We start from the raw sequence: 12,402 nt of genomic DNA on the forward strand, positions 1-12,402 counted from the left end.
CAAAGAATGCTCAAACTACCGCACAATTGCACTCATCTCACATGCTAGTAAAGTAATGCTCAAAATTCTCCAAGCCAGGCTTCAGCAATACGTGAACCGTGAACTTCCAGACGTTCAAGCTGGTTTTAGAAAAGGCAGAGGAACCAGAGATCAAATTGCCAATATCCGCTGGATCATCGAAAAAGCAAGAGAGTTCCAGAAAAACATCTATTTCTGCTTCATTGACTATGCCAAAGCCTTTGACTGTGTGGATCACAATAAACTGTGGAAAATTCTGAAAGAGATGGCAATACCAGACCATCTGACCTGTCTCTTGACAAACCTGTATGCAGCTCAGGAAGCAACAGTTAGAACTGGACATGGAACAACAGACTGGTTCCAAATAGGAAAAGGAGTCCGTCAAGGCTGTATATTGTCACCCTGCTTATTTAACTTATATGCAGAGTACATCATGAGAAACGCTGGGATGGAAGAAACACAAGCTGGAATAAAGATCGCTGGAAGAAATATCAATAACCTCAGATATGCGGATGACACCACCCTTATGGCAGAGAGTGAAGAAGAACTAAAGAGCCTCTTGATGAAGGTGAAGGAGGAGAGTGAAAAAGTTGGCTTAAAGCTCAACATTCAGAAAACTAAGATCATGGCATCTGGTCCCATCACTCCATGGGAAATAGATGGGGAAACAGTGGAAACAGTGTCAGACTTTATTTTTGGGGCTCCAGAATCACTGCTGATGGTGACTGCAGCCATGAAATGAAAAGACACTTACTCCATGGAAGGAAGGTTATGGCCAACCTAGATAGCATATTTAAAAGCAGAGACATTACTTTGCCAACAAAAGTCCGTCTAGTCAAGGCTATGGTTTTTCCAGTGGTCATGTATGGATGTGAGAGTTGGACGGCGAAGAAAGCTGAGCGCCGCAGAATTGATGCTTTTGAACTGTGGTGTTAGAGAAGACTCTTGAGAGTCCCTTGGACTGCAAGGAGATCCAATCAGTCCATCCTAAAAGAGATCAGTCCTCGGTGTTCATTGGAAGGTCTGATGTTGAAGCTGAAACTCCAATACTTTGGCCACCTCATGCGAAGGGTTGACTCATTGGAAAAGACCCTAATGCTGGGTAGGATTGGGGGCGGGAGGAGAAGGGGACGACAGAGGATGAGATGGTTGGATGGCATCACCGACTCGATGAACATGGGTTTGGGTAGACTCTGGGAGATGGTGATGGACAGAGAGGCCTGGCATGCTGCAGTTTATGTGGTTGCAAAGAGTCTGACACGACTGAGCGACTGAAATGAACTGAACAAGTTGCCTGACCTCTGTGTCATTACATTCTGGAGCTGTGTGATCTTAGACAAGTTGCCTATCCTGTCTATCACACAGCTCAAAAGTGGAGGCAGAGAGAGGTTAGCCCTACTTCCCTAAGATATGACAGCTCATACCTGGAAGAAGAGAGAGGCCAGGCAAAATGTAAAACACAACACGGTTCAAATATTGGAAGAGCAGTGGTGTTAGGCAACTTTCCTAAGATCACAGAGCTCCCTTATGGAAGCAGAGTGGTCAGACAACTTGCCTAGTTACAGCTCTGAAGAGGAAGCAGGGAGAGGTCAGGCAATCTCGCTGACATCACTTCTAGGTCTGAGCTGTGTGCTCTTCAGTAAAGTTGCTAACCTCTCTGTGCTTCCCCTTAAGACCTCTCTGATCTTAGGCCGCACTACCTGACTTCGATGCTTCTAGCTTGAGCTACATGATCTTAGGACTATTTCCTCAACTCTCTGCTTCGACTTAGGAGCTGTGTGCTGGTAGGCACGGTGACGAATGTTCTGTGCCTCCACTTCTGAGATGTGTGATCTTCGCCGAGTTTCCTGACCTCTCTGTGCTTCCTCGTCTTAGATTTGCGACCTTAAACACGTTTCCTGACCTCTTTGTGCTTCTGCTTATGAGCTGTGTGACCTTAGGTAAGTTCCTTAACCTTACTGTGCTTCCAACTTCGAGCTCTGTGACCTGAATGAAGTGGTCTGAGCTCTGTGTGCTTCCACTTCTGATTTGTGTGATCTTAGGTAAGTTGCCTGACCTCTCTGTGCTTCCACTTGTGAGCTCTGTGACCTGAATTAAGTGGTCTGTCCTCTCTGTGTTTCCCCATCTGAGTTGGGTGACCTGAAGGAGGTTGGATGGCCTCCCCCTGCTTTCTCTTCAGAGGTCTGTTAACTTTGTAAGTTGCCAGACCAGTGTGGTCTTCCATATCTGAGCTCTGTGATTTTAGGAAAGTTGCCTGAACTGTCTGTGCTTCCAATTGTAAGTTGTGTGACTTTAGGCAATTTCCCTGACCTGTCTCTGCTTCTCCTTCCGAGCTGTGTGATCTGAGGTAAGTTGCTTAACCTCTCTGTGCTTCCAACATAGAGCTCTGTGAGCTGAATGAAGTGGTCTGAGCTCTCTGTGCTTCCACTTCTGATTTGTGTGAGCACAGGTAAGTTTCTCAACCTCTCGGTTTCCACTTCTGAGCTCTGTGAGGCCACAAGGTCCCCAGACCTCTCCATGCTTCCAGTGATGGGCTGTGTGAACTTACCTGAGTGGTCTGACGTCTCTGTGCTTCCACATCTGAGATGTGTGATCTTAGGTATGTTGCATGACCTCTCTCTGCTTCCTCTTTTGATCTGTGTTTTCTGAGGTACGTTGCCGGACCACTCTGCTTCTACAACTGAGCTCTGTGATCTTAGGAAAGTGACCTAACCTCTCTAGGCTTCGATATTTGACCTGGGTGACCGTAAAGAATTTCTCTAGCTCTGAGTGTTTCCACTTTGGAGCTGTCATATCTTAGGGAAGTTTTCTAACTTGGCTGTGCCTCCTCTTCTGAGCTTTGTGATGCTTATCAAGTTGCCTGTCCTCTTTGCCCTTACATTTTGGAGCTGTGTGATCTTAGACAAGTTGCCTATCCTGTCTATCACACAGCTCAAAAGTGGAAGCAGAGAGAGGTTAGCCCTACTTCCCTCAGATATGACAGCGCATACCTGGAAGAAGAGAGAGGCCAGGCAAAATGTAAAACATGACACGGTTCAAATATTGGAAGAGCAGTGATGTTAGGCACCTTTCCTAAGATCACAGAGCTCCCTTATGGAAGCAGAGTGGTCAGACGACTTGCCTAGTTAACTCAGCTCTGAAGAGGAAGCAGGGAGAGGTCAGGCAATGTCGCTGACATCACTTCTAGGTCTGAGCTGTGTGCTCTTCAGTAAAGTTTCTAACCTCTCTGTGCTTCCCCTTAAGACCTCTCTGATCTTAGGCCGCACTACCTGACTTCGATGCTTCTAGCTTGAGCTACATGATCTTAGGACCATTTCCTCACCTCTCTGTGCTTCGACTTAGGAGCTGTGTGCTGGTAGGCACGGTGACGAATGTTCTGTGCCTCCACTTCTGAGATGTGTGATCGTCGCCGAGTTTCCTGACCTCTCTGTGCTTCCAACTAAGAGCTGTGGGATCTTCGGCAAGTTGCCTGACCTCTCTGTGCTTCCACTTCTGATGTCTGTGTCATTCCATAAGTGGTCTGACCTCTCTGTGCATCCACATCTGAACTGGGTGATTTTAGCGAGACTGCCTGACCTCTCCCTGCTTCCTCTTCAGAGCTGTGTTAACTAGGCAAGTTGTCTGACCACTCTCTGTTTCAACTTTTTATCTTTGTGATCTTTGTTAAGTCACGCACACACTTCTTATCTCTGTGCTTCTTCTTCTAAGTTGTATGAAGTTGTGCCCGTTTCGAGACCTATACTCGCTTACACCTGACCTGGGTGATCTTGGGCAAGTTTCTGAACATCTCTGTGCTTCCAAGTATGAGATGTGTGATCTGCGGCAAGAATCATGACAGATCCGTGCCTCCACCTGAGCCATCTGATTTTAGGCCCATCGCCAATCCTTGTAGGCTTCCACTCAGGAGCAGTGCGGTCATAGGTAAGTTGCCTGATATTTCTGTGGTTTGAATTTCATGCTGTGTCATCTTAGGCAATTTTCTTGACCTCTCTGTTCCTTCACTTCTGAACTGTATGACTTTAGGCAAGTTGCCTGCATTCTCTGTGGGTCCACGTCTGAGCTCTTTGATCCTAGGCCAGTTTTCTGACCGTTCTGTGCTTCCACGTTTGTGTTTGTGATCGTAGACAAGTTGCCTGATCTTTCTGTGGTCGCACTTGATGTCTGTGTGGTCTGAGGCAAGTGGACTGACCGCTCTGTGCTCCCACTTCTGACCTTTGTTAATTAAGGAAGTTGCCTAGCATCTTTGGGCTTCCATATCTGAGCTGTGGGAAATGTGGCCGGTTGTCTGACAATTCTGAGAAAACTTCCCTGGTGGCTCAGACGGTAAAGCGTCTGCCTATGATGCAGGAGACCCGGGTTCAATCCCTGGGTCGGGAAGATCTCCTGGAGAAGGAAATGGCAATGCACTCCAGTATTCTTGCTCAGAAAATCCCATGGATGGAGGAGCCTGGTAGGCGACAGTCCATGGGGTCGCAAAGAGTCTCACACGACTGAGCGACTTCACTCGCTCACTGACAATTCTGTGCTTCCACATCTGAGCCACGTGATCTCAGGCAAGTTTCCTGACATCTCTGTTCTTCCACTAATGACCTGTTTGATTTTTGGAAAGTTGCCTGACCACGCTTTGCTTCCTTTTAGGAGCTGTGTTATCTTATGCAAGTGGCCTGACCTCTCTGTGCTTCCACGTCTGTAGTGTGTGATTTTCTTAGGGAAGTCGTTTAACCTCTCTGTGCTCCCACGTCTGTGCTGTGTGATCTTCGGCAAGGTGCCTGACCTCTGTGTGCTTCCCTGTGGGCTGTGTGATCTTAGGCAAGTGGCCTAACCTCACTGGGTTTCCACTGAAGCTCTGTGATCTTAGGCAAGTTGCCTGCCCTCTCTAGCTTCCACTGCTGAGTTCTGTGATCTTAGTCTAGTTGACTTTCCTCTCCATGCTTTCACGTCTAGGCTATATGAAATTAGGTAAGTTGCTAGACGTTTCTGTGCTTCCTCATGAGCTGTGTGACCTGAGGCAAGTTACCTAACCTCTCTGTGCTTCAAATTCTTAGCTCTGTGATCTATGCAGGTTGCCTGACATATCTGTGCTTTCACTTGAGCTGTGTTATCTTAGGTATGTTGCCTGACCTCTCTGTGCTTCCATTGCTGAGCTGTTTTTTCTTAGGCCAGTTTCCTGGTTGTCTGTGCTTCCACTGCTGTGGTTGTTTTATTTGGTAAGTTGCCTGATCTTTCTGTGCTTCCACTTCTGACCTGGGTGATATTAGGCAAGTTGCCTAACCTCTCTGTGCCTTGATATTTTAGCTGTGTGAAATTAGGTAGGTGTCCTGACATCTCTGCAGTCCACATCTGAGCTGTGTGATACTAGGTATCTTGGCTGACCTCTCTGTACTTCCACATGTGAGCTGTGTGTTGTTAGGCAAGTTGCCTGATCTCTCTTTGCCTCCACTTCTGAACTGTGTGATCATAGGCAAACTGTGTGACCTCTCTGTGCTTCTATGTATGAACTGTTTGAACTTAGGCAAGTTGCCTAGCTTTCCTCGTCTTCCACTTAAAGGCGTGTGATCATAGTAATGTTGTTTGACTTTCTATCTGTGCTTCTATCTGTGAACTGTGTCATCTTTAGCAAGTATCGCGATCTGTCTGTTCTTCCACTTCTGAACTGTTTTATCTCAGGCAAGTTGCCTGCCCTCTCTGTGCTTCCACTGATGAGCTGTGTCATTTTAGGCAAGTGATATAACTTCTCTGTCCTTCCTTATATGTGTTGTGTGATCTTACGCAATTTGCCTGACCTATCAGTGCTTCTGCTTCTGAGCAGTGTGATGATTGGAGTTTCCAGACATATCTGTGCTTCGGCTTCTCTCTTGTGTGATCTTAGGCAAGTTGCCTGAAGTCTCTGTGCTTCCACTTCTGAGCTATTTGATCATAGGCCAGTTTCCTGACCGTTCTGCACTTCCACTTCTGTGGTTGTGAACTTAGGGAAGTTGCCTGACATCTCTGAGCTCCCACTTATGAACTGTGTGATCTTAGGCAAGTTGTCTAACCTCTCTGTGCCTCCATATAACAGCTGTGTGAAATTAATCAGATTGCCTGACATCTCTGTGCTTCTACATCTGAGCTGTGTGATACTAGATAATTTTCGTGACCTCTCTGTGCTTCCACTTGAGAATTGTTTGATCTTAGGCAAATTGCCTGAACTCTCTTTGCTTCTGCTTCTGATTTGTTTGATCATAGGCAAGTTACCTGACTTCTCTTTGCCTCCACTGGGCATTGTGTGTTCTTAGAGATGTTGTGTAACCTCTCTATGCTTCCACTTTTGAGCTTTGTAATCTTTGGCAAGTTGACTGACCTCTCTGTGCTTTTAATTCTGTAATGTGTGATCTTAGGCAAGTGGCCTGATTTCTCTGTCCTTTCACTTCTCTACTTCTGAGCTGCATGATCTTAGGCTATTTGTGAAACTCTCTGTGCTTCCATTTCTCCCCGTGTGATCCTAGGTAATTTGCCTAACCTCCCTGTGGTTCCACTTATGTGCTTTGTGATCTTTGGCAAGTTGGGTAACCTCTCTGTACTTCTGCTTCTGAGCTGTGTGATCTTAGGCAACTTTCCTGACCTCTCTGTGCCTCAACTTCTGAGCTGTTTGATCTTAGGCAAGTTGCGTGACCTCTCTGTGCTTCCATCTCTGCATGTGTAAATGGGCCTACAACAGGACCTAGCTTAAAATGTTCTTATGAGGATTTCAGTCAGATGCGCGTGTTCAGGACAGCACCTGGCACATAGTCAGTGCTCGAGCCTTTTAGTCCTGTTTCTCAATCTAGCCTGCTTCCTCTTCCCCTCTAATTTCCTAGTAATTACCCCCTGGGTAAGGTGGAAGGTGAACGGCTTCTGAGTCTTAACCTGACACTGTTTCCACGTGTGTTGAAAAGAAGGTTCCCAGCAGCCTAGGGAAGACTGCCTTTCTTCAAACACTATGCACGCTTGAGTGTGGCCCAAGCCAGAGCAGGGTTAGTGTGCATGAGCATTGCTCTGCTTCACAAGATCCCAGATAACTCACATTTCCTAATGGAAATGTACTCATGGCCCCCTTAGTGCTTGTGTTTGTGCTGTTGTAACTCTTGCCTGCTCTGTACTCATCTCTTCAAAGTGTTAATAAGTTATGCATGCGGCTGATGGTGTCTTTTTTTTTTCCTTCTCCATGATGTAGTTTCCACTTGGTGGTTCTGAGGTTTCCTGGATCACAAGCTGGGGGTTTCTTTGAGGAAGGGGCAGCACTGAAGGCTCAGTAAGGAGACTGTGGCCTATGAGCTAGTTGGAGGGGCAGGAGAAAGCATTCTGCTCTAGTCTGACTTTTCACCCCAAGCTCCCTCCCAACTGCAGTGGTCTGCTAACTCTTAGGTGAGATGATGGTTAACAGAATGGTTAACAGATGGTTAACATTTGTAGCCCAACATCCTACAAGGGAGAAGGGCAAACAAGAATGTTATGGAGCTCTGGCTCACTTCCAACCCCACAGTTAACCTGTGAGGAAGATCCAGCCGCTCTTGATGGTGTCCTGGTTGTCTGTTGTGATGGTGCTGCCCTCTGCTGTCACCTCAGGGTAGAAGGACCGTTTACAACACAGCCGGTTAGTGAGTGAATTTAGAATTTACTTCTCTGAAAGATTTTGGAGAGTTGGGCAGAAGCAAGACTTTCTATCCACAAGCTGCTGCCCAGGGCCTGTTCTCAGTCCCTCCCTAGCTTCTTATGCTCTTCCAGTGCTACCTAAAGCAGAGACTTGCTTGAGGAAACTATTACGCTGTCCTAGAAAGGTGTCTGGAAATGTCCCAGGATCAGGGAACCTCACCCACCTGAGAGTCCTTTCCTCAGAGCTGTGGGAAAGCATTTTCTCCTTTGATTAGGCCCCAGTTTTGGCTGACCAGGGAACCTTTTCCCTTGACCTCAACCGTGCTCCAACTCAAGTTCAGTCGCATACATCTCTTTGTTCCCGGCGCTGGATCAGCTCCTCATCGCTCAGTAGATAGTCATCAATGAACGTGAAGATTTCCTCGGGGGTGACAGGTTCCATGTAGCGTTCCCGGTCAATCCCCTGCTTGTCAATCAACACCATGTTGAAGTAGGAGCGAGTGAGGTGCTGAAATTGCCTAGAGAAATGAGCCCAGAGACGTGTGAGACCTTGTCTGGACATCATCCTGCCAGACTCTAGTCCTCTCTGATCTTTCACAGCTCCACTGATGGACTAATTCTTTCCCCACCGAATCCCTTGGCCCCATCCCCTCCAGTACCTATCTCAAGCCCCTTTATTTTTCTCTGCTCACACCTTAGTCTTGCTGCCCCGACATGTCTAGCTCTGTTAAGCTGTCCCTTACTCACCCCAGATGGAACAGCTTTGTTACTACCAAGCTGTGCTTGCCTCACAGGCCCCCTTACGCAGGGCTATCACATACAGCGATGCAGGCTGCACATAATAGCTCCAGGGAGCACCAGTCACGGGCACTATGCCGTGACCAGTGCTTCCCAGAGCTGGACAAGCATAGCCTGCACAACCAAACATGGCAGCCCTGAGGTTGATCAATATCACCTGGTCAACGTTCAGGTTGATCAATATCACCAAGTCTGCAGTCTCCTTCCTCTGGGTGTTTTCCAGTCTTTCCTCTTGTTGCTGTTGTTTAGTCACTAAGTTGTGTCTGACTATTCTGTGACCCCATGAACTGTAGCCCACCAGGATCTCCAGGCAAGAATACTGGAGTGGGTAGCCATTTCCTTCTCCAGGGGATCTTCCCAACCCAGGGATTGAATCCACAGCCTCTTGCATCTCCTGCATAAGCAGGCAGATTCTTTACCACTGACTTTGCTACTGAGCCGCCAGGGAAGCCCCAGTCTTTACCTGGGACTGAATCTTTCTTCCCCTGAGATTAATCCCTAAGGGCAGATATTGTTTATGGGACAGAGAGGAGTGATGGCTTTATTGGTTCTGAGTATATGTGGAGGGATTGGGAGGGTGATAACAGATAGATAATGAGAAAAGTCAACTTCTACCACCTGTTCCCTATGGTCTTCTCCTCCCCAAGGGGCAGATGGGTATGATTCAGATTTCAGTGACTAAAGATACTTTTTGCTCATTTGCAGACTGAAGGCAAAAGGATATGACCACCAGGTGACAGGATCAAAGGCTTATCTGAGTCATGTTTGAGTCTATGTCTCAGCCCTGGCTGTGCTTCAGGGTCACCTGAGGTTCCTCATAAAAGCACAGTCCTGAGGTGGTTTGTGTTGGTCATCTGTATTTTCAAAAACACCCCGTCACTTGATTCTGATGCCCTGCCACTATCTGATCTTACCTAATGCATCCAAAGAGTTCAAACACAAGCAATTCCCCAAGAGAATAATGTTTGCTGATTTCCCCACAACTCTCTTGTGGCCAATGTCCTGCCTAAGGTTTCTACCCACTCCCTTCCTGTTGCCCTCCAGTCTGGACCTGAGTTCCTCAATGATATTGGCTGACAGCTGTTGCTCCCGGATGCGCCCCACTTCCTGAGGTGGCTGCCCCACCAGCTCAATGATGGTCACGTGCCTCAGGTCCAGTCCACAAGTGGATTGCTGGGAGGGGAGAGAAGAAGGTTTTCCTGAATAGGGTGTCAAACCCAAACCTAAGGCTACTTAACTGATTCCTCTTGGGATCTTGTCGAGGCAGTGTGGGAAAGGAGGGGCTTCTTCACGAACCATCACATGAGGGGCTCGACCACCTCCTTCCTCTGTCATTCCTGAAGCACTTGCCCCAATGTGTGTGTGCACATGCTAAGTCGATTCAGACTTGTCCGACTCTTTGTCATCCTATGGACCATAACTTGCCAGGCTCCTCTGTCCATTGGATTCTCCAGGCAAGAATACTGGAGTGGATTGCCATGCCCTCCTCCAGGGGGTCTTCCCGACCCAGGGATCAAACCCGTGTCTCTTATGTCTCCTGCACTGGCAAGTGAGTTCTTTACCATTAGTGCCTCCTGGGAAGCCCACTTACCCTCACAGTGTTTCCTTTATTCTAATGAAGTGTAGAGATTAGTTATATCATGTAGGATAGAAAAGAGAAATGTAATTGACAAATTACAGTAACATCATCTCTCCTTGCTTAGTTTCGCATAGATTTTTAAATACATAAGTTATTTTGGGGGGAGGGTTACCAATTGTTTATTTACTGATATGTTTTAAATCCTTGTCTTGCTTTTGCTCTAGTGCTGCCTCTTCCTTCAGCCTACAGCCCCTGTTCATTTTTTAAATTTAATTTATTTATTTTAATTGGAGGCTAATTACAATATTGTGGTGGGTTTTGCCATACATTGACATGGATTAGCCACAGGTTCACATATGTCCCCATATCCTGAGCCCTCCTCCCACCTCCCTCCCCACCCTATCCCTCTGGGTTGTCCCAGAGCACTGGCTTTGAGTGCCTTGCTTCATGCATCGAACTTGTGCTGGTCATCTGTTTTACATATGGTAATAAACATGTTTCAGTGCTATTCTCATATTGTCCCACCCTTACTTTCTCCCATATCGTCTAAAAGTCTGTTCTTTACATCTGTGTCTCTTTTGCTGTCTTGCATATAGGGTCATCATTACTGTCTTTGTAAATTCCATGTATATATACGTTGATATACCATATTGGTGTTACTCTTTCTGACTTACTTCACTCTGTATAGTAGGCTCCAGTTTCATCCACCTGATTAGAACTGATTCAAATGCATTCTTTTTATAGCTGAGTAATATTCCATTGTGTATATGTACCAAAACTTCCTGATCCATTCATCTGCTGATGGACATCTAATTGCTTCCATGTCCTGGCTATTATAAACAGTGCTGCAATGAACATTGGGGTACATGTGTCTCTTTCAATCCTGCTTTCCTCAGTGTGTATGCCCAGCAGTGGGATTGCTGGGTTGTATGACAGTTCTATTTCCAGTTTTAAGAAATCTCCACATTGTTCTACCCAGTGGTTGTACTAGTTTGCACTCCCACCAACAGGGTAAGAGGGTTCCCTTTTCTCCGCACCCTCTCCAGCATTTATTGTTTGTAGACTTTTTGATGGTAGCCATTCTGACCAGTGTGAGATGGTACCTCATTGTGGTTTTGATTTGCATTTCTCTGATAATGAGTGATGTTGAGCATCTTTTCGTGTTCTTTTTAAAACTGAGATACTAGTTGACATATTAGTTTCAGGTGTACAATATAATGATTTGATATTTGTCTAAATGATCATTGCAATAAGTCTAGTTAACATTCACCACCACACAGTCACAACTGTTTTTCTTGCAATGAGAACTTTTAAGATCTATTTTCTTAGCGATTTTCAAATATATAACTATAGTCACCATGCTGTACATCACAGCCCCAGGACTTACTTATTTTATAACTGGAAGCTACATAAGTTCTTTGTGTGTTAGTCGCTCAGTCATGTCTGACTCTTTGTGACCCCATGGACTGTAGCCCACCAGGCTCCTCTGTCCATGGGATTTCCCAGGAAAGAAGACTGGAGTGGGTTGCCATTTCCTTCTCCAGGGGATCTTCTGGACCCAGAGATCAAACTTGTGTTTCTTGCATCTCCTGCATTGGCGGGCAGATTCTTTACCATTGCACCACCTGGGAAGCCTCTGTGCTCCTTGCCATTAGGCTACATGGCTACAGCCTTCTCTTGGTCTCCAGAATTTCCCCAAAATAGGGTCAATGCTCTTTCCGTGACTCGTTCTTGCCTTCCTCGCACTAGGCAGTGCAGCCTGTAACCTTACCACGGTTTTTTGTCCTGCTTTGCCCAGCAGGGATGCCTCTTAGCCAGTTACCTGGGGCAAGGTTGAAAGCAGCAGTGAGCACTACCTGGTGCTCCGCCCCTTGTTGAATCTTTGGGCTACTCCTCCAGACTTGGCCTCAAAGTCACAGTCCTCCCTGGCTGTTTCCTCTTCTTGTTCCTGCTTTCTTTTCAAGCTGAGGGGTTGCTTTTGTCTGCCTTTTTTGGATCCCTGGAGGAATGGGGTCCTTTTTGGTTTAGACTCAGGGTCATTCTTTTGATATGGCTGCTTTCATCATGGCCTTCTGAATATTGACTTGGCAACTCATAAGAACTCAACCTTTAGAAACCCCCTAAATAGCTTCTTCTTTTACCTGGGTATCCAGACCCTTTCAGCTTCTCAGAGTCTTGTCGGCATACTTTGAATTCTCTTCAAGAACCTAGTCTATTCTTTATTTTTATTATTATATTATTTTTCTCCTTTTTGATTGAGGAGAAGGAGGTGACAGAGGATGAGATGGTTGGATGGCATCACTGACTCAATGGACATGAGTTTGAGAAAACTCAGGGAGATAGTGAAGGACAGGTAAGCCTGGTGTGCTGCAGTCCATGGGGTTGCAAAGAGTTGG

At 46.5% G+C, this 12,402-nt stretch overlaps 1 protein-coding gene and 1 non-coding gene across 3 annotated transcripts in view; one reads left to right on the plus strand and one right to left on the minus strand.

The window, feature by feature from the left end:
- Positions 1 to 4,323: 4,323 nt before the first annotated feature.
- Positions 4,324 to 4,395, plus strand: TRNAH-AUG (transfer RNA histidin (anticodon AUG)). The gene has a single exon. It is a non-coding gene; the product is annotated as a tRNA-His (tRNA).
- A 3,236-nt stretch (positions 4,396 to 7,631) lies between these two features.
- The window catches only part of SRPX2 (sushi repeat containing protein X-linked 2), a 29,288-nt gene continuing 24,517 nt past the window's right edge, over positions 7,632 to 12,402 (minus strand). For both annotated transcript variants that reach the window (XM_081567049.1, XM_081567050.1), the window contains exons 10-11: positions 9,479 to 9,600; positions 7,632 to 8,147 (exon numbers count right to left, since the gene is read on the minus strand). In XM_081567049.1, the coding sequence (XP_081423175.1) occupies positions 7,967 to 8,147; positions 9,479 to 9,600 (303 nt within the window). In that variant the 3' untranslated portion in view covers positions 7,632 to 7,966. The remainder of the gene's footprint in view (positions 8,148 to 9,478; positions 9,601 to 12,402) is intronic.

This window comes from Giraffa tippelskirchi, chromosome X (assembly GCF_054371585.1).
Source record: "Giraffa tippelskirchi isolate mGirTip1 chromosome X, T2T-mGirTip1v1.2.pri, whole genome shotgun sequence".
NCBI lineage: Eukaryota > Metazoa > Chordata > Mammalia > Artiodactyla > Giraffidae > Giraffa > Giraffa tippelskirchi.